This window comes from Myotis lucifugus, unplaced genomic scaffold (assembly GCF_000147115.1).
Source record: "Myotis lucifugus unplaced genomic scaffold, Myoluc2.0 scaffold_234, whole genome shotgun sequence".
Lineage (NCBI taxonomy): Eukaryota > Metazoa > Chordata > Mammalia > Chiroptera > Vespertilionidae > Myotis > Myotis lucifugus.
In genome coordinates this window covers 1,726,968-1,748,761 of record NW_005871282.1, presented here as the reverse complement: position 1 = coordinate 1,748,761, position 21,794 = coordinate 1,726,968, and the positions used below count along the sequence as shown (strand labels likewise).

General features: G+C 49.2%; 1 protein-coding gene across 1 annotated transcript in view; it reads right to left on the bottom strand.

Moving 5' to 3' along the window:
* ZSWIM2 (zinc finger SWIM-type containing 2) overlaps positions 1 to 20,395 on the bottom strand; it is a 97,253-nt gene extending 76,858 nt beyond the window's left edge. The window contains 2 exon segments of the mRNA XM_023762118.1: positions 17,312 to 17,812; positions 20,387 to 20,395. Coding sequence (XP_023617886.1) covers positions 17,312 to 17,812; positions 20,387 to 20,395 — 510 coding nt within the window.
* Positions 20,396 to 21,794: the final 1,399 nt, after the last annotated feature.

Genomic DNA, 21,794 nt, shown 5'->3' with positions numbered 1-21,794 from the left:
TGAGTCACACTCTGCTCTTATTTATTTGCCCCGGGAACGTGGACCCTGTGAGCTTGTCCCTGAGATGTGTTTGGCTTCGGGAAGGCAGACAGAACCGAGCCATTAGGCCTGGGAGCCCGCAGGCCTGGTTGGGGCCCGTGGGGAGCCCACCAGGTAAGGAAGATCACCCCTCGAGGCCCCTGGGAGCCGGCCAGCCTTGCCCCGGCCCACGCCCGGGTGGGCGCTGTGTGCCTTGTCTGCACTGGGAACCTGGCTCCCATCTGGTTCCTTCTGCGGTGCCTCCTCGGGGTCTCCCTCCGCTGTCCGCTGTCAGGGGCACGTCTTATACATCACACGACTAGCCGAGCGCACAGGGCAAGTCCCCGGAGCCGCGCCTCCTGGAGGAAGGATGCAGGCCCAGGGGATGTCTGTCCTGAGAATCCCCCAGCGAGTTGTATCTTCACCCTCTTGGTGCAGACATGCAGGCTCCGTGGCGTCCTCGTTCAAATCCGCATCTGGGGTCTTGGGGCTCTGCATGGCCCCGTTGGCGGCCGTCCGAGGCGGGTGCTCCTCGGTAGCAGCGCAGGTGTGGTCGCTGACTCCCCACAGCAGGTGTTTATGCCGATGTCTCCATGTCAGGGGGACACTGTGATTTATCATTTAAACTAGGACCCTTTTACCAACAAAAGTGGACACGATCAGTGACATCAAGGGGACAGGCCTACACGAGCAGCGTCCTGAGGAAATGTTCTGGGGCGTGGACGGTGGACAGTGAGCCGCACAGCTCAGCTCAGCCACCTGCTCGGTGACAGCCATCCTCAGCTGCAAGCGGTCAGGGCCTTATTGTGATGGGTCATCTGCTATTCTATCTGGAAATGTTCAATGTCCCCCTGGCATAGAAGGACAAGAGAATGTGTAACTAAAACATCTATACCAGAAAGCTTGCTGGTGGAGTGAGAGAATACAGCTCATGAGAAATCATTAAAAGCAATGAAGGACAGGAAATAAAATTGATTCATGATATAGGCTCTCATTTGATTATGAGTAATAATATTATATTATGCATTATAATCTTTTTAATTGCCAGGAGGAAGACTATATTACACAGGTTGCATTAAAAATATGGTACTTTGGGGGAGGGGCTAGGTTTATTTTTTTAGTTTATATATACAGGGTGGGCAAAAGTAGGTTTATAGTTGTAATAAAAATAAATAATACAATAATTAATAAGTAATAATACAAGAATAAACTGTGTTTTAGGTACTCACAACTGTAAACCTACCTTTGCTCACCCCTGTAGTGATAGCTTTGTAAACAGTTGCACATTTGGTTAGGGATCTTTTAAAATGCACTTTAGCGGTAGGACAGCAAATAAGCATGATTTAAGTGTCGTAAGACTTTATCTTAATATTAAAGCCAATCTAAGGTGAGTGTCTTAAAGGCTAAGAGAGCTATGCAATTACACTGCAGTGGTTATTATTATAGACTAGAGGCACGGTACATGAAATTTGTGCACAGGTAGGGTCCCTAGGCCTGGCTGGCAATCAGGGCCGATTGGGGCTTTTCGGCTGCCAGCCAGGGCCTTCCTTCATTCTGCACTGCCCCAGGTTGGTCAGCACATGTCATAGCGAGCGATCAAACTCCCGGTCTCCAGTTGAACTCCCGAGGGGACACTTTTCGTATTAGCCTTTTATATGTATAGATTCCATCTACGGCTTTAACTATGGCAAGGTCTGGACCAGCAAGTCAGCATGACCAGGCCCGGATGTAAATGAGGAATAGTTCCATGTGGGCGACATAAGAGTGTTCATAGTCTTTCACTGCAGTAGATGCCGAGAGAAAAGAATAGAGCAAATGGCATGTGTCTGATTAGTTTGCTAAGGTACGTCCACCACTACATTTCACCAGAGGCCCAGGCTCATACGTAAAGCTCACCTATCAGTTCTTCCAGTTTTCGTTGTGAATAAGGAAATGGGCAGGTGGGTATGTCCTTCTTTACCCGAACACCCCTCGAGGTCCGGGCTTCGGGAAGACTCCGGCGTGGAATTCTCCGTTGCCATTGCCCAGGGAGGCTCCCGAGGCCCGGAAACTTCTTGGATGGGGACTGTTGTCATAAACGAGAAGTCCCTCCACAAGGGGCAGGAAACATAATCTTCCAACAAGTGCTCATGTGACTCCCATTTTCAATTTCCCCCCAAAGTGTCCTGGCGTTTGTTAACGTCGGAGCGAAGAGGCAACAGTGAGGGCCAATTTGGCTGATCCCACGGAGAAGATTTCACTAACGGCCGAGAGAGAGGGCGGGCCATCTGGGAGCGTCCAAAACAGTGCGTGCTGAGAACTGTCAGCGTCGTCTAACGCCAGCGAAAGTGTGTCCAACAGACTTTCAGATATAAACAGGCACCCGAGTCGCATGAGAAACAGAGTTTATTCTTGCATTATTACTTCTTCTTGTATTATTTTCCCGTACAGACAACTGGAGCCCTACTTGTGCCTCACCCTGTATGTTAGAAAGAAGCCCATTCCATGTGGAGAAAGGTCTCTTCTGGCTTCAAGTCTGAATATTGGCTTTAGTTTAGGAGATTACACTGGTTTTATTTTTTTCCCCCAAAACTTTAAACACTTCACTCTCCTCTTGCCTTCGCGTGGCTTCTGAGAAAAAATCAGCTGGAATTCTTCTCTCTTCTCCACTAAGATCAGGTGATTCTTGTTCTTCTGACTTCTTTCGGCACATTTCCTATCTGTGATTTTCTGTAGTTTGAAGGGATGTTTCTAGGTGTAGTTTTTTTGGGGGGTATTTATCCTGCTTGGAGTTCACTGAGCTTTTGACTAAGTAGTTTGGTGTCTGGCATTAACCTGGGGAAATGGTTAGTCATTTATGTAAGTATTTCTTCTGGTCCTTTCTCTAATTCTGGTATTACCACTACTCAGGCTATACCTTTTAGTTGTTGTCCATTAAGATTTAGTTAAAATATTCAGTTCTATTTTAAAAAGTCTTTTCTCGTTTCAGGTGGTTTCTTTGAGATACCCTCAAATTGTGAGATTCTTTTTGTTAGGCTCTATTTTATTTTATGTTATAAATATATTTTTATTGATTTCAGAGAGGAAGGGAGGAGAGGGAGATAGAAACACCAATGATGAGAGAGAACCATGGATTGGCTGCCTCCTGCACGTCCCACACTGGGGATGGAGCCCACTGCCTGGGCATGTGCCCTGACTGGGAATCGAACCCTGACCTCCTGGTTCATAGGTTGATGCTCAACCACTGAGCCCCGCCAGCCGGGCCGGGCAAATTGCAAGATCCTTTCCCCAGCTGCATCTTGTCTATTCATAATCACATCGAAGGGACCCCCACTTCTCTGGGTGTTTTGATCTCTAGTGTTTCTCTTTCGTTTGCTCTGAGGCTTTGCAACCTCTGCCCCCACTGCCCATCGGGCCTGACACGCTGCTCACGTCCTCCATCGGATGCCTGGGTGTCAGTCACGGTGGCCAATTCTCAGCCTGGAAACGCCAGCACCTCTGCGGGGTCTGCTTCCCCTGCTCAGGCCTCTCCCAGCTGTGCCTGCGGACTGTCATCCTGACGCTGGACGCGATGCCCCACGCAGGCCTTGGGTGTGACAGAGATGATGAGGGGGAGGGTTCTGCAGTCCTGTGGCTGGCCTCAGTCTTAGGGAGCCTGTGTCTCTGGGGTGTGGACTCCCCAAGTGCTTCTCGGTCCCCCCCTGCTGAGTGGGACAGGGGCCAGAGGCCCTGGGGTTGGGGGTGCCCCTCCTGGGTCAGCGGGGCTCTAGTTGCACCCAGCGGGGCAAAGCCTGGTGAATTGGTTCCTCCTGAGGGCGGACTTTTCGGGAAGATGAGTGCCCACAGGTGTGGCTCTAAGCGGTGCCTCCTCCTCCCGGCCGGAAGCAAGAGGGGGTTTGCTCTTGGCTTGGATCTTCACCCTGAGACCTGGCTGTGCTGTGCTTCGGGAGGTAGGACCCACAGACGGGGTGGGGGGGGGGAAGGGGGAGAGATTCCCAGGGGTTTAGCGCCTGAGTTGTCCACCCCGAGCTTCCAGAACTCCCTGGTACCGGGTGGGTTTCCTACGGGGGCCGGTTCCGTGGCCGCGCCTTTCTGGCCCATGAAGTCGCGATTCAGTGTTTGCCCGGCGTCTCTCCGATGCTGGGGGAGCAGCTGCCTGGGGCCGCACGTCTCCTGCAGGTCTGAGAGGAGGGGGAGTTTCCAGTTTGTTCAGCTCTTTCCTTGTTGTTAGGACGGAGCGTGAGTTCCAAGCCCCTTACACGCGGGGCCCAGAAGCCAGAAGTCGGGCCTGGTTCCCCAAGGTCTTAGAACGCACGCATGGTGGTGTTTTCCTCTGATTGGAGCAGATAAAAAATATTATCTTCTCTTCCACAACACACTTCTACCTCTGGCAAAAGTCAACTTATTTCCACAAGTAAAAACAGGTTTAAAATATTATTTTCTGTAGAAAAATTTTCTCATGTAAACCCATTTTAAGCATTATTCTTACTAGAGGCCCTGATGCACAAAATTCGTGCAAGAGTAGGCCTTCCTTCCCCGGCTGCCGGCACCGGCTTCCCTCTGGCACCCGGGACCCAGGCTTCCCTCACAGCCCGGCTTCATCCGAAGGACATCAGGTCTAATTAACATATTACACTTTTATTATTGTAAAAGGTTATACAATGATATTCTCACTCAATTTCAGAAGACACATTACTCTTTTATGGGCAATAGACTCTGCAGTGCCTGCCCAGCAGAGCTCTATATTCTTGTTCTACCTCCTCCAATGCTACCAGGTATACTCCCTCGGATGTTACCCTAACGACATGATCACAGTGGTCAGGGAGCCAGAGGTGACCAGGCCATGAAAAGCCACCTTGCATCCCCTCGAAAAGCACTCGTATCACCTAGATTCCCTGGACTTGGAGCTGGAGCTGTAACGGTGTGAAACTTGGAGTTTTTTTTATTTGGAGATCTATATGTTCTCTGAGATAATATTGAGGCAGTATGTGAGGTAGGGACATTTTAAAATGATTGTATAAGAGAAAGATGTGTAGATATTAGCCATTCAAGGAGAAGTCTGTTGTGTGCCTTGCCCTACGCTCCTCGCGTCCATGCCTCTTCCTTCTTCCTCTGGAATCCTCTTTCCTGCTTCGAGCCCGGTCCCTTTGGTATCGGTGGGTGGGAACAGGTTTCTCTTTCCGTGAGCATAAGCATGTGATTTTGCTTCACCAATCACAAGTGATTGCTAAGTTTGAACACATGATCCAAACAGGGCTTGAGTGAGGATGGGATTTACTTGGTTTTGAGAAGCGATCGGCAGTGCTCAGACTTGATTGGAAACCTGGTCTTTGCAAAGAGCCGACCGTGGGTAGAAGCAGAAGGTGAGTCAGAGAGGTTGAAGGTCATGGTAGTCACCGCGACGCATGTGTGAGCTGGCTCTCTGGGCTTCGGTGAGAAGGGGTCACCACTCCAAGTTTTGGGTCCCTAACTACAAGGCCGTGGTGACTTATAATAATATTCTTTTTTCCCCTTTAAAAATGTTTCAATTTATCTTTATGGTTGAAAGTATTACAGATGTTGCCTTCTCCCCACACTGACCCCCTCTACCTGCCCTCCCCCCCCCAGGCCTTCACTATAGGAATGTTCTTGATACTCTTCTAAATCTGTACACAAAAGCAAAAAATTAAAAACATTTTAAAGGGTGATGTTTTGGCCATTCAGATAACGGCACATTGTGAATATGTTTGGCTATTTGGTAATTTATACATCGTTTAAGAAGGAAAGAAAAGGTTTTTGTGTTTTTGTTCTCACTTTTTCATATTTATCAAATCCTCTCTTACCTCCTACACAGTCTAAATATCTCTTCAGATGAAAAATCCTTAAGTAATATGTCAGTATCTTCTCAAAGAAATGTAAAACGGAAACAAGTCATAGCCTTTTATTATTTAAAGGGTTCTTTGTTTATGAATTCAGTTATCACATTTCTGTAGAAGGCCTAATGAGTAACATTATAACTATTCTAGGTCCTGGGATTCATGGGAACAGCATCTGCCCTAGAAAGTAGATTGGAGGCGGAGGGTGTGAGGCACAATTTCAATGAAGTAAAAACCACTAGTGTGCAGGTCTAATGGGTGCAGAGAACAGCAGGGGGAGTGAAATATTGAATAAGATTTTAAAGACACGTATGTGTTGGGCTGGGGAAATACAAGAAGGGGTCTAGGCATGTGCAAAAGATTGGGGACTAGAAAGAACACGAGGCTTTCTGGGGACGGCCAGTGGTTCAACCTGGCCAGAGACCGGGGGGTGTGTGTGATAGAAAGAGAGGAAGCTGTAGAGGCGGGCAGAGGGAATAAGACCCTTTAAACCCTCATTCGTGTTACCTAAGGAGCTGGACGGCTTTCTCATGCTGAGAAACAGATACTGCCAGATTTCATGTCTCTTGTGGAAGGCGCCCTGTGTGGGTCTGCCTCCGTCAAAGCCGTGAGCAGCGGGAGCTGGGACTCGTTTGAGTTAACAGTCTCCCTACGAGTTGATGGAAACCTGTGCCCGTTCCTGGTGGTGGGCGGGGAGGGTGCAGATTTGAAAGCTCTAGAACCCTGGGCGGCCGCGGAGGATGTGAATGAAGGTGAAGGAGAGGGGAGGGCTCGGGCTGATGGACTGACGTGCTGTGAGCCTTCACAAGCAGCGCAGGGTCAGAAGCACAATTGGGCGTGACGGTTGCACACTCAGCGTGTGTCCTGCTGAGCGTGGCTGCCTGAGGGCCCGCAAGTGGGCACGTCCGGGAGATGGCTCTGTGGGTGGCTCCGCACCAGGGCCACGGTCTTGGGTGGAGTTAGAGAAGCCATCACAAAGCACGTGGCGCCGGGCTCATCCGTGTGGTATCGGGAAGGGAGATGTGCCAAGTGGACACGAAGAGTAGCATTAACCGGTAAAGTCAAGGGCCCGGCCGGCGTGGCTCAGTGGTTGAGCCAGGAGGTCTCGGTTCGATTCCCGGTCGGGGCACAGGAGGCAGCCAATCAGTGATTCTCATCCTTGATGCTTCTATCTCTCTCTCCCTCTCCCTTCCTTTCTGAGATAAATAAAAATATATTTAAAAAAAACAAGTCAAAGTAAAGGAAACTGTTCCTGAGAAGTAATGGCTGTGACCGGAGGAAAAAGCCAGGACAAGCCGTGCTGTTGGGATGATCCATGATGAGGGGCTGCTCATTTCTATGAACATAAAGGGCGGAAGGAATCCACGGGACTTACCAGCCAAGCAATTGTGGCATCTTTAGCAAGACAGTGTGACAGGGGGACCATTTGACTAGTCCATCCGCTAAGTGTGATGGAGTCCCGGCGACTTTATCACAAGATATAATTGTTCGTCTTTCTCATTTCCCCTCTGCTTCTCTCTGTCAGAGAGCAAGGACAGCAGAGGGCCAGTTAGTGCTCTGGGCAGGAGATTTTATCCTCTTACTGCTTTTTTTTTAAGTAACAGCACACCATGTAACTGGGCTCTCTCTTCCCCACACAGGGTAAGACAATAACTTCCATTTCTTTCTCCAAGTGGCCAATAAATCTGACTGGAAGTGGAGCCAAGGGTAATGCGCACTGTTTATTTGTAACGAGATGCATCCGATTCCCTGATCCTCTCTGTTTTATACTCGGAGGGCGGATGTTTTCCCACGTTCAGATGGTCGGTGCTGTTAGACTTTATGTAACTGAAAGCAAACACAAGTCCAGATGGATTATGACAAAAAAGGAACATACTAGAAAGATGCTGAGTAGATGATGTCCACTAGTTGACTTTAAAGTCGACATTGATGGACCCAAACAAGCAGCAATTGGTGGACAAAGGAGACGTTTGCACGGATTTATGGAAACCTAGTATCGGATTCTTAGTTATTGTTTATAAAATTTTTATTTTTCTGTTTATATGTCCACTATAACATTTTTATTACATATTTTAAGTAAAAACGTGGTCATTAAAATAAAAATGTCTGAATGCTATAGGTAACTATTTCTATCAGATAATAACCAAATGCTAAATTTTAATTAACATCAATAATTTTTTTGCCCTGTTTCCCTCAACGATGCAAATATTATTTTGTAAAATAATGTGACTCTATTTTGTTTTACTTTATAATCCTCGTTGTCTCTTTGCATGTGGTATGATGCCATGCTACATATGTCTTTCTCAGGTGATGGTTTTCAATTAGTTTGTGACGTTGACTGAGGACTTACTATGTACTAGGCACTTTCCTAAGTACAGAATGAACCAAAAAAACACAGGAATTGTCAAAGTACTGAGAATCTTTTCATAATCTTATGATTTACTACTTCCTCTAGGCACTATACACATTTAAAAATCCAAATATTTTAGGTAGAGATTGGGGAAAGTTAAATCCATTAGATATAAAGGAGCGAAGCTGTTAGTGGTGTTTGGGCTGGGGATCTGTAGGTAGAGTGAGAACTGTCGAGGGTTGCTATAAACGCCCCTCCAATGCCTACTCCTAGAGCCATGGTAAAGGGTATCGCAAAGGAAGGACTGAAATAGAACAATCTGTAACTGAACAACAAGAACTCAATGGAATCAATGGCTGACTCACTGTCAACGCTGTCAAATGAGCCTTTTCCACCTAAACTTAAATAGGCCGTTCTCACCCGGCCGGCGTGGCTCAGTGGTTGAGTATCGATCCACCAGTTTGTTGGTTCGATTCCTGGCCCAGGCACATGCCGAGGTTGCACACTGGATCCCAGTAGGGGGCGTGCAGGAGGCAGCCGATGGATGATGTTTCTCTCTCATCAAAGATACCTCTCTTTATCCCCGGCTAGACTGACAGGCAAGCCCCTTCCCTAGTCACCCCGACTTTACCGCCCAGGCGCCCATCTCCCCCTTGTTGGAACCCCCCCTCCTCCCGGGGCCTGCAGGGAATGGACGGTGGTTCCGGGGAGCGTGAAGCTGTGCGTCCTGGGGAAGCTGCCCAGGGGACCACGCAGACAACGGGGGCCGCCCCTTCCCTCGCTCCTGTTTCAGATCAGCCAGCTCCTCAGGACGATGCCACTTCCTCCAGCCGACAGGCCCTGCCCTTCCCTCCAGGAGCATATCTTGTTCTTGTTCTTTGAGATGTTCTCCTACAAAAGACAACACTCAGTCCTATGACCATGCTCTGTGCTCACACTGTGCATAGCAGAGCATGACACACGGAGACTCCTCGTCACACCCAGTGATATCGGCGGCGCTCGCCCCTGACGTCAGGGGTTTACTCCAGTTCATTCCGCTCGGACGGGTGTGTTTACGGCGCTGACTCCCGGGGAGTGCCGGCCGGTTAGCAAACACAGGAACAGGCTTGCAGGGCCTCCCACCCGTGAGCAGAAGCTGCGTTCTGACCCCTGGATCTGCACTGGCCTCAGGGAAGTTGGTATTTTCTCCCCATAAAACCAGGAAGGAGACTGGAAACCCAGGCAAAGGTCGACAACGGAGTAGCTCCTCACTGCCATGGTCACGGCTACCAACTGCGGTTTTGTGCCGATCACTATTCCCGGCTCTCAGGTGACAGTAATGATCAGAAATAAGAAGAAATCGCGTACTCTTGTGTAGCTTGCATCATTGTCGAGAGAGGCAACGATAAAGACAAAGAATAAGAAGGACGGTCGATGCTGTGAGGGTGGTGGTCAGTGCTCTGAAAAGGAAACGTTGCCGGAGCTGTTCTCCTTAAGAGATGACATTTAAATGGAGATGATTCAGTCCCAGCTGTCCCCGCTGTTCTCTAAGGAGTTCGCTCACACAGAGGGTTTCCATATCTTTAAAATGAGGAAGCATACGATGTTTGCTGTGTTTACTGGTTTGTGTATTTGCTTTACACACCAGAGAAGAGAGGATGCTGACAAGAATATGCCCCGCTTCCCCAGCTGCTGTGGGCTAGAGGGGAGCCCCAGGGGATCGCCAGCCTCGTCCCGTCCAAGAGAGAAATACAGGCTCTGAGTCTGACGACGCACCCGGAACCTGACATGCGGTCTCGGGCCTCAGCTCTCTCATGGCCCGATAACATCGGACACAGAGCTCATCTTCCTCCCACGCCAATCGCATGTTTCATATTATATTGTCTTCTATCAAATCTGTCCAACGAGGCGCCCACACCCAACTTCAGGCGTGTTTCCTCTGCCCTCCCTTTTCCACACAGTCAGCCCCCAGTTCCCATCTATCTTCTTAAAGAACCATTTACAAAACATGTCCACTCCTTTTGTTCCTTCTGCCAGGACCTTTCTCCAGGCCTTCCTCATTTCTATCTGGAATTATTGCAACATCCTCCCAGCTACCAATCCTCTCCTCTCCCAGGTCCTTCACTAAGCCCAGAGCCATCTTCTTAAGTAGACAAAGCTCTTCTTTTTTAAAAAAATATATTTGTGTTGATTTCAGAGAGGAAGGGAGAGGGGGAGAGAGATAGAAACATCAGTGATGAGCGAGAAACATGGACCGGCTGCCTCCTGCATGCCCCACACTGGGGATGGAGCCACAACCCTGGCCTGTGCCCTGACCGGGAATCAAACTGTGACCTCCTGGTTCATAGGCCGACGCTCAACCACTGAGCCACGCCGGCCTGGTGAGAAAGCTCTTCTTTCTTCGCATGGACTTACAGTCCCCGGAAAGCTCTTCGTTGTCTCCTGCGGTGACCCCACACCTGGGCTCTGGCGCTTGGGTTTGAACGTGTTTACCATTCCCCGCTTTTGCTCTCTTACTTCCCACGTCCGCACACCATGACCTGGGAACTCTCTCCCTTCAAGACCCAGTTCCAACGTCACCATTAAAGGGAAAGAAAAATGCTTCTGACACCTTTTGCCTCTTCCCATTAGGAAGGATCTCTATAGGTATGACTTTTAAGTGCTCTCATTACCTCTTTTTTTTTTTTTTAAATATATTTGTATTGATCTCAGAGCGGAAGGGAGAGGGAGAGAGAGAGAAACATCAATGATGAGAGAGAATCACGGACCGGCTGCCTCCTGCAAGCCCCACACTGGGGATTGAGCCTGCAGCCCGGGCCTGTGCCCTGACCTCCTGGTTCATAGGTCAACCCTCAACCACTGAGCTATACCGGCCAGGCTCTCCTCTTCTTTCTGCCATGGGGTGAGAAGGCCTATTCTTATCTTCTTAAACCTGAGGCTCAGTGTTATTAAGCCCATTGCTTCTGCACACAGTGGGCACAAGTAGGCTTACAGCTGTAATACAAATACATAATGCAATAAGTAATAAGTAAGAATACAAGAGTAACCTCTGTGTTTTGTGTACCCACAGTTATAAACCTACTTTTGCCCAACCCCATATATGAGGCACCTGGCATGGATTAGGTGCTCAATAAATAATTATTAAACAGATGCCGAGTGAGGAATAACGACGACATTGGCTTCCGTTATCCTGCGGATCTCGGACAAAGAACAGCAGCCCGTTGGCGCTCCTTTTTGAGTGAATTGTCTCCAATATCTTCAGAACGTGGGAATTCCTCTCCAGTGGATCGAGTGTCTGTACATGAAGACTCACCTTGCGGCGCCTGCAAAACTTCCCACAAATTCCCGGGTGACCCTCAAGATGATGACTCAGCCGGTTTGCCGTCTAGGCCCAGAACCGCCCATTTCAAGTGTCACAGATGGTCCTTCAGATCAAGCTGGGCTCCTGCCTTTAGTTCTGGAGGGACTTTGTTTCTGTCTCATTTCTGGGTTTTATTGACGCACAGGCCTGTCTTCCTCGTAGATTATGAACTCACTGGGGGTCTTTGTCTCATTGTTTCAAACACACAACACAGGACCGGAGCCCTAGTAGCTGCTCAGTTCAGGTTTATTGAATAAATGTTTGTCGGTAAAGACACACATGAGGCCGGGCCTTCCTCTTGTCCTTATGCAGCCAGCATTTTAGGGTTTTCAGAAGGAACACCAGGAGTACATCCTTGTCCCATTAAGCGAGCTCACTAGTAGCTTATGGGCAGCCCAGAATTCATGTTTTTTCAAATTGTGTCGCTCTTAGCATGTTTTTGTTTTTTAAAAATACTAAGCAGCTTCCCCCCCCCCCCACATAGTTCCTAATTCTATACTACATGGCCATAGAGCTCTTCTTTTAATAAATACGTCATAACCGATCCATATAACGCGTCTGCTTTGTTTTTATCCTGAGGTTTGGCCACATCCAATGTTCTCAGCTACCGCAGCTTCACTGGCATGTAGTTCATCTGCCACCAGAGCTGTTTGCTGGGCAAGAGAAAGAGGAAGAGCTTTCAAAATATACACACGTGGGTCTCCCTAAGAGGGGAAGGCAGAGCTCGCTGGATCGCTTAGAGCAGTGATGGTGAACCTATGACATGCGTGTCAGAGGTGACACGCCAACTCATTTTTTTGGTTGATTTTTCTTTGTTAAATGGCATTTAAATATATAAAATAAATGTCAAAAATATAAATCTTTGTTTTACTATGGTTGCAAAGATCAAAAAATTTCTATATGTGACACGGCACCAGAGCTAAGTTAGGGTTTTTCAAAATGCTGACACGCCGAGCTCAAAAGGTTCACCATCACTGCCTTAGGGAGCGGGAAGGAGGACAGGGATCTGCCCCCGCTTCGCAGCTGCGCTTCGGTTCAAGGCCACACCTGGACGGGTGACGGTTCTGATGGGAAACCTTTGGCTGGAGGACGAGCTGCTGCTTTGGGGGCTGCTTTGGGCTCTTTCAGTATCAGCAGACGTGGGAGCTTAGGCTGTGAAGTTCTGCAAACAGCCCAGAACACGCAGAAGCACCGCATTTCTCTCATTGAAAATTCCGACTGTGAACTTGGGGTTTAAAATGTATTTACAAGTTAGCGAGGTGTCTGCTAGAAACACCTTAAAGCTCTCTGTTTTACCCTAAAGGGTAATTCTCGTGGAGGTATGTTATATGTGTGTGCGTTTCTATAGTCTGATGACAAAACTGATGTAATTTTGCAAATATTTTAGTCTCAGGTTGGGGTAGATGCATATTCTTTTCAAGTCTGAACTATCAAATGGCAAATATTTATTGTAATAACGGCCTCATGTACTTAAAATGTGTACCCTGAGGAGAAACACACACAAACACGCAGTCTGTACTTCCTTAAAGTAAGTCCTCATGTCAATGGTGAAATAGTTACGTCTTCCTTTCATTGAAGTTTTACTGTGGCATATTTATTGATAAACGTTCCTGTGGCACGGCATTCCAAGTTAACATCGCTAAGATAGTTAAACGGGGGTTGAACTGCCTTCCTTCCGTAAACAGCCATTGTCTCCACGTGAAATTGAAATGTGATTTTGATCATAATGTTCTAGTACACAGCACTACCAAATCACATCTAAAGTAAATGCTCTTTCAATGGCTTTGCGTCATGGACACTGTTTTTTATATCCAGTGCCAATACTAGGTATTTTCATTAAAGTCATGGTGATTCTCATAAGAATTATTTTATAAAGACAAGCATTGTATTTTACAAAGCCACCCAGGAGAAACTGTCAAAGTGATTGCACTTATATTGCCAATGTGGTCCATTATTGTCAATTCTTTTGACAATTTCCTCTGGAACTGGAGGTAAAAAACAGTATCTGTTGAATTGGCTGAAAACTGCTTTTATTATTTTGACTTTTTAAATTAATAGTAATGACTAAATAAAACATTTCCTAAAGATTCTGGGAGAATGTGTCATTATAATCATTATTAACTTTAATTAGAATAAGGAATTTTTTAAAGCTTAATAGATGAGCTCTCTATATCTTTAAAGTATCCCTTTTAGTTATTCACATAGATTTATTTGGTGGTCATAAGGAAATAATTTTAAAAATACCAGTCACGTAAACTGATTTTGTAAGGTCTTTACAAGTAATTTGGCAGAGAGGAGATTTGGTAAAGAATTGTAGACACATGGGCCATTTATTGAGGACTAAAGAGCAGGTGACATATATTCTTGACTAGTCGCTCTGGTGGGCAATTCCTGAGAAATAGTTGTGTGGCCCTAACCAGTTTGGCTCAGTGGATAGAGCGTCGGCCTGTGGACTGAAGGGTCCCAGGTTCGATTCTGGTCAAGGGCATGTACCTTGGTTGTGGGCACATAACCAGTAGGGAGTGTGCAGAAGGCAGCTGATCGATGTTTCTCTCTCATCAATGTTTCTAACTCTCTATCCCTCTCCCTTCCTCTCTGTGAAAAATCAATAAAATATATTTAAAAAAAGAAATAGTTGTGTGATGCCGTCGTCTCAAATGCAAACTAGGCTTTTGTTACAGTAGACTGCGGAGATATCAGGACATCTATTTATTGATTTAGAGCATTTTTTCAAAGTTAAGTTGTCTGTATTAAGTCCTATTTTCCACAATTTGTAAAATCCTATTGACTTTTTTCATCCATCATCATATATGCCTTTATATTGAAAGCATACATTGTGATCAGTGACAATAGCTTTCATAAGAAAACTAGAGGACTGGAGTTTATGTCCTGCTTTTGCCACTAACCAGATGTTGAATATCAATACTAATAAAATGCCAATTAGACCGGACATCTTCCGGACGTCATTTCCAGACAAAGCCATGGTGGCGGGGGCTGAGGCAGAGGCGGTTAGGGGCATTCAGGCCAGCAGGGGAGGGGAGTTAGGGGCAACCAGGCCAGCAGGGGTGGGCAGTTAGGGGCGACCAGGCTGGCAGGCAAAGTGGTTAGGGGTGACCAGGCAGGCAGGCAGGTGAGCGGTTAGGAGGCAGCAGTCCCAGATTGCGTGAGGGATGTCCGACGGCCGGTTTAGGCTCGATCCCTGCAGTCAGACATCCCCCAAGGTGTCCTGGAATGGAGAGGGCGAATGGCCCGTGTCACCTTTGGCCACACTTCCCCTGTTTTGAGGCTGCTTCTGTCGTCCATTTTTCCTATTTCTTTGATTTAAACCCATCAACCTGGCCTTTCCCTTTATGAATGGAGGTGGAGTACGCCCAGGCAACACTTCTAATCCATGCAAGTTAAAAAAATAACTAAACGTTCCTTTCTTAACACTCTCTCCTCACTTGCCAGAATTGACAGGTATGAGGAATCATTACTACATAATAGGCGAATTAGGTTTTTTGATAAAAGAGAGAACATATTATTTACCAGACTTTTATTTTATTTTATTTTATTTTGCTTTGGCAACTGTATACTATACTCAAGAGTTCAACACCATAATTGATTTAAAAATATATTTTTATTCATTTCAGAGTGGAAGGGAGGGGAAAAGAGAGATAGAAACATCAATAATGAGCAACCCAGGCATGTGCCCTGAGCAAGAATCCAATGGTGACCTCCTGGTTCATAGCTCGACTCCCAACCACTGAGTAACACCGGCTGGGCCCGAATGGGTTTTGATGGTCAAAATCAGAGCTGGGAGGCAAAGAGCTTCTCCATCCTGGGAGCTTAGCTAAGAGCTCCTTGACTGTGGGACAGACACAGAGGCTCTAAAGCAGCCGTGGGCAAACTACGGCCCGCGGGCCGGATCCGGCCCGTTTGAAATGAATAAAACTAAAAAGAAAAAAGACCGTACCCTTTTATGTAATGATGTTTACTTTGAATTTATATTAGTTCACACAAACACTCCATCCATGCTTTTGTTCCGGCCCTCCGGTCCAGTTTAAGAACCCATTGTGGCCCTCGAGTCAAAAAGCTTGCCCACCCCTGCTCTAGAGCCTGCCACATGCTGTCCTAATGCACACCTGTCACCATCTGGATAGAACTGTATTAACACAATAGTCTGACAAGTCCCGAACACGTGGAATTTGAGAGAGTTTTACTCTAGGAATAGATAGGTACTAATTTTCTAAAGGTTTTGAGGAAAAACAGGCAAGAAAGCAATGATGAAATAATGCAGATATTAACTTACCTTCTTTAGAGTTTAAAATTTCTGGGGAAACAAGAAAAGGCAAAAACAAAATAGAACAAAACCAAATTTCGGGGAAATTAGCAATAAATGTGAGGAAACTGAACTTAGCAATACCTGCGAGGGGCTGTATTAAGTATTCTGCATAGTATTATTTTATTATTTCATTTCATCATCCTTTATTATGATGATATTATCCCCGTATAGTTTAGAAAATGGTTACTTGAAGCAATTAACCTCCTCAAAGTCACAGAGTTAGTACTTTTGGAATCAAGATTCAAAGATCTGTTATGTGACTAAGAAATCCCACTCAGCCATTATATATGAATCTTAGGCTGTCTGCGCGATACTGCATGTGAGCTACACAAATTGTAGGGAATGCTTTGAAATGGTTAAGGCAATAGGAGTATCTTGAGCTACAAAATGCTTTAAAAAAAAAAGATAGATCATCTATCACCATTTTCTCTTTGAGAGCTTTTAGCGTATCTTAAAATAGCAATAAAGTTAAGGATACTTCCTGGGGATTAAGGGCTGGGTAGCATTAAAGCCCCAATGCTTTCGACAACTTCTCTTAATCAGCGATAAGTCCTCAGGAAACAGCTTGTATCCTCATCTTCATTGTTTAACTGGAAGCTCCTTTCTTGAGTTTAATCTACTCCCTCCTTTGGCTTTTGTTAAGTGTTAATATTGAGGCCTCAGGAATAACTAATCTTTCTCTGTGACTTAATATCCGTGCATTCCTCCCACTCCCAAACACACCTTCCCCGGGGGACAAATGACGGAATCCTAAAATACATGGTAAAATGTCTCTGCATTGTAAACCCTGACACTATGGATTTGTTACAATGGTATTTACAGCCAGATAAGGTTTATAGGCACCTCCCTCGGTGCCTTGAAGGCATCAGGGCCTAGTGTGCAATGACACTATTAATCTCCTAGTCATCTCGAGCTTGCACCTCTTCCTGCCTGTAATTCCATTCCCGGCTGTGACAGCTGAAAAGCAGGCAGCCGGCCAGGCCCCTGTACCTCCACGGGAGACACAAACCCTGCGGCCAGAGCGATGCGCCCCAGGAGCACTGATGCACGGGTCCCGAGCGGGACGGTGCAGTCTTGTTTTGAAACGACAGACGCCCAGCAGCCATGGCCCCTCGGCGGAGTTCTCTCTCCTGTTTCAACAGGCGAGGCCGCCCGGGCTTCCTGCACAGCGTGGCCCCGGGGAGGCGCCCGCGTGGGAGGCCGCGTCGCACTTCACTGCATCACGTTTATTGCGGGGCATTTCACTGCATCGTGTGTATCGTGCATTTCACTGCATCATGTCTATAGCGGGGCATTTCACTGCATCGTGTTTGTTGCACAGCCGGCTGCGGGCAGGGGGCAGGGGGCGGCCAGAGAGTGCACGTGGCTCAGGCGCTCTGCCCTCATGTCCTCCCTGCATCCTTATGGCCGAAATGGAGGCGAAAATAAAGACCAGTGACCTTTACCTGCTCCCTGGTGACCTTTACCTGCTCCCCGGTGACCTTTACCTGCTCCCTGGTGACCTTTACCTGCTCCCCGGTGAACTTTACCTGCTCTCTGGTGATCTTTACCTGCTCCCCGGTGACCTTTACCTGCTCCCCGGTGATCTTTACCTGCTCCCTGGTGACCTTTACCTGCTCCCCGGTGAACTTTACCTGCTCTCTGGTGACCTTTACCTGCTCCCCGGTGACCTTTACCTGCTCCCTGGTGACCTTTACCTGCTCCCCGGTGAACTTTACCTGCTCTCTGGTGATCTTTACCTGCTCCCCGGTGACCTTTACCTGCTCCCCGGTGAACTTTACCTGCTCCCTGGTGACCTTTACCTGCTCCCCGGTGACCTTTACCTGCTCCCCGGTGAACTTTACCTGCTCCCCGGTGACCTTTACCTGCTCCCCGGTGAACTTTACCTGCTCTCTGGTGATCTTTACCTGCTCCCCGGTGACCTTTACCTGCTCCCTGGTGACCCACTGTCACAGGAGGCACACAGGCCACTTGGTGGACATTTTCCGAGCCTCCAGCCACCAGCTCCTGTGGGAACCACACGGCCTGTGTCCCAGGAGGAGGGGCCGCCTCCTGTCCCATCAGTAAGAACGTGGCCTGTAAGTCCAGGCTGGCCCCTGGGCAGCGAGGGAGGGGACCCTTCCGAGTGTTTGTGGCGTGGAGCATGACTCTCAGGAGCTGCCTTTTACACGTGTTCTTAAAGAAAAAGAAAGAAAAGCAGGTTGTCGGCCTCCGCGGGGCCGGGGAGGAGATAGCGAGGCGCGGAGCTCAGGAAACGGCAGGAGGCGCATCCTGGGAGTGTGTCCGTCCACCCGCGGGAGCGGCGGCCTCTGTCGGGCGGGCCGGCCAGGCCCTCCTCGCAGGCTTCCTCCCATTCATGCTGAGTGGGCACGGCTCGGGGCGGCCCTCCAGGCTGCGGCTCCCCTTCGAGGAAAATGTGTCCTCACCCGTTTCCTGCCATTGTTGAGGCTCAAGCTGAACAAGCGGCGGCTGGAGCAGGCGGCCCGGGCCTCTTCCTGCCTCTCACCTGCACCCCAGCCTGAGCCCCAGCCCAAGCCAGAGCGGAGGGCAGGCCAGGCCCGGGCACGCCCCCAAAGTGGAATTTTACCCCAAGTTTCGGTGCTGGGCTGGGTGGGTGCTGTGCCGAGCGGGTGCTGGGCTGAGGGGGTGCTGGGCCGAGGAGGTGCTGGGCTGAGGGGGTGCTGGGCTAAGGGGGTGCTGGGCCGAGGAGGTGCTGGGCTGAAGGGGTGCTGGGCTGAGGGGGTGCTGGGCTGCGCGCAGACATGGAGCCGCTAGGGAAGGTGCCAGCTCCCAAGTCAGGCTGAGCGCTCTCTTGAAATGGGTCACTGGGCTCCCCCTGGACATGCCACAACACCCTAAGGCACTGTATTTGAAGATGATTGAGCAGAGCTGGGGGTCCCCCCTCTTTATTCTTCCTCTTGGCTTCCTGCTGCCCAGTGGCCTGCGCCGCGTGGCCGGGCTGATGGCTGCGAGCCGCAGGCACGGGCAACGTGTGCACACGTCCGGCGCCCTGTGCGCTCAGGGTTCCCTCTGCGTCGTTATGGCCGAGACGGAGGTAGGAAGTGAAGAACAGGAGCCTTTACATGCTTCCTGGTGACCTGCTGTTGGAGGGAGTCGCTCAGGCGACTTGGGGGCATTTTTCAAACCTCCGGCCGCCAGCTCCTGCGGGAAGCCACCCCGTCCTGTGTCCCAGGAGGAGGGACGCCTGCTGTTTCCATCAGCAAGAAAATGGCCCTCAAGGCCAGGTGGCCCCTGGCCTGAGGCCGCTGCACATGGTGGCATCCGTGCATGGTGGCCTCCTATCACACAGAGCATGACGCGACGGAAGACGCCCTTTCCGTGTCCACAGCAGGTGCAGCTCCCTCTCCCTAATGTCCATGTTCCCATCAGCCCTTGTCACCTGCGGGCGGTGCTGCAGAGGCCGCATGTTCATGCGCCTTTTTGAAAACAGGAAAAAAATCCTCCTTCCTGACTAATTTATTCATTCCGCGTTGAGTGACGTAGAATGATCACTTACGCAAAAACACCAGAGAAAGAGAAATGCACTTATGGGCAGGTCTCCGACTATTTTTTAAAAAAGTTAAATAGGAGGACACAAGCGAGTGAGTACTTCATAGAAGTCCTTCATATGTTTTCCTTCTGCCCAGAGCTCTGTTTTCTTCGTGTTTCAGGGAGAGGATTTTGTTTAAAAAGCCATTTGTCATGTCTCTTGCTTCCTTTCTTTCTTTATAAAATGAAAATGCTCCCGCACGCAGTTGTCTGTGTGACCCGCTCTGGAGGGACCCTGACAGCTCTGATGCGCCCACTGCGCCCCTTCCTGGCGGGTCTCAGCCCACTGCTGCCGGCCACCATCGGGCAGGGCGAGGCCCCTGGCGTTCGCTGTGCTGTTCAGGGTACTTCCCGGCCTCGCTGGGAGCTTTCTCACGGTCGGCCAGGCCAGCATGTGAACCCGCAGGAACAGACACCCTCACAGACAAAGGAAAGCAGGCCCCAGACATGGCCCATCAGCAAAACATGGGGAATTAGGAAAGGGGGGGGAGAGAGAGAGAGAGAGAGAGAGAGAGAGAGGAGAGGGAGAGGGAGACAGAGGGAGAGGGAGAACTTCTTTGAAAAGATTGGGATGGCTCTATTGTAGACACAATGTTGATCCATTCTCTGCCCCCAAAGTAATGCAAATGTTCCCGTAGACAAGGGAATGCGAATGCGATCACATGGAGAGAACATGGTGTGCGGGTCTGAAGAGGCGGCATGAGTAAGCGAAGCGGCGGCGAGATGCCGGCTAAGGCGTCGTGAGGGCATGAGCGGGGGGCGGGGGGGAGATAGGAGGTAACGTGGGGATAAGGACACATATGTAATAACTTAATAAAAAAATAAAAAAAACGAGCGGAGGACTGAGCAGCAGGACGGCAGAGCCCCTGGGGTCCTTGGGAAAACACTGCTTCCTGAGCTGGTGTGTCTGAAAGTGAGCTGAGACCTGGAGCTCCCTGCAGGGCATGTGGCTCGCCCAGCCTCAGCCTAACCGACGCCATCGCGCCTTTCCCAGCAGCAGGTGCGCACCTCGCCAACGGGCTGCCCTCGCACGTCGGTGGCCAAAGTCAGCTCCACAGGCTCAGCGGACGCGTCTACTTCCTGTCACTGTATTCCACGGCCAGGAGCTCCATTTGGAGACTAGGTTACATATACATATACATGTACATATACACATATATACACATAGGTACACACACACACACACACACACACACACACATATTTATCGTTTACACATTTCAGAACGTCCTTTAACACACATTCGAGGTTCCGCTGTTGGAATATGTTCGGTTTCCTTTGGGAGGAGTAGTTCCAGCTCTTGGGTTGTGGATTTTGTTTCTGGCGTTGAAGTTCTGCTTCAGGGAAGTAAGAGGTTCCCCTTAGTGTCAGCGCGAATGTGATCCCCGTTGGCTCTCAGATCAAACTCCCGCTCGCGTCCTCAGTGACTCCCAGGGCTGACCTCCCGGAGGTCACATGGCCCGCTCGCTCGGTGCGGGGCCGCCGGTGCAGCGCTCAGGTTTCCCACGAAGCTGACTGGCTCCATGCGGAAGAGTCAGCTGTCCTGTCTGTGCAGCTGCCCTCGGCCTGGCTCACTCTGGTGGCAGGAACCACCTTGTAAAGGTCGCCCAGAGCCAGTGAGGCCATTCAGCCGGCGCCCAGGCATTCTGTCCCTCCGTGACCTATCCCATCGCTACCCGGCACTGGATTCTCGAAATCCAGTATCCATTCAGGCATAGTATCACATGCGGGGGGGTGGGGGGGTATTTCCTTTTGGCTTTAACACAATAGAGGAAAAGTCCATATATATAATTGATTTCAGAGAGGAAGGGAGAGGGAGGGAGAGAGAGAAACATCAATGATGACAGAGAATCATGGATCGGCTGCCTCCTGCACGTCCCCCACTGGGGACCGAGCCCACAACCAGGCATGTGCCCTTGACCGGAATCAAACCCGGGACCCTTCAGTCTGCAGGCTGACGCTCTGCCCACTGAGCAAAACAGGCCAGGGTGGTCCTTGGTTTTCATGGCCCTGAATATATTCTAAGAGGTCCCTCTAACCAGGTCAGCCTTTTGTCACCCCCAGCCCCCAGCCCCCACCCATCGGCAGCACATGTAGCTCGGCTCAGTCATGGCTGGCAGCTCAATCAGATCTGAAACGTTTAGAGAGTTATTGGCTGTGACGTCTTCAGTGGAGACACTCAGACTGTAGTTGAGCTGGAAGTGCTCTGGCCCTGACGCGCCGGCCGCCGTGAGAGTGAGACTATGAGCTGCTGTTTCTAACACAAAGCCGACATGAAAGGTGTGAGCCCCCGGCAGACGCTCAGGCTGGCCCCTGGGGACTGCATTTTCTTCCTGATTTCTGTTTCTAAATGTATTTCTTATTGTTGATAGTATTACA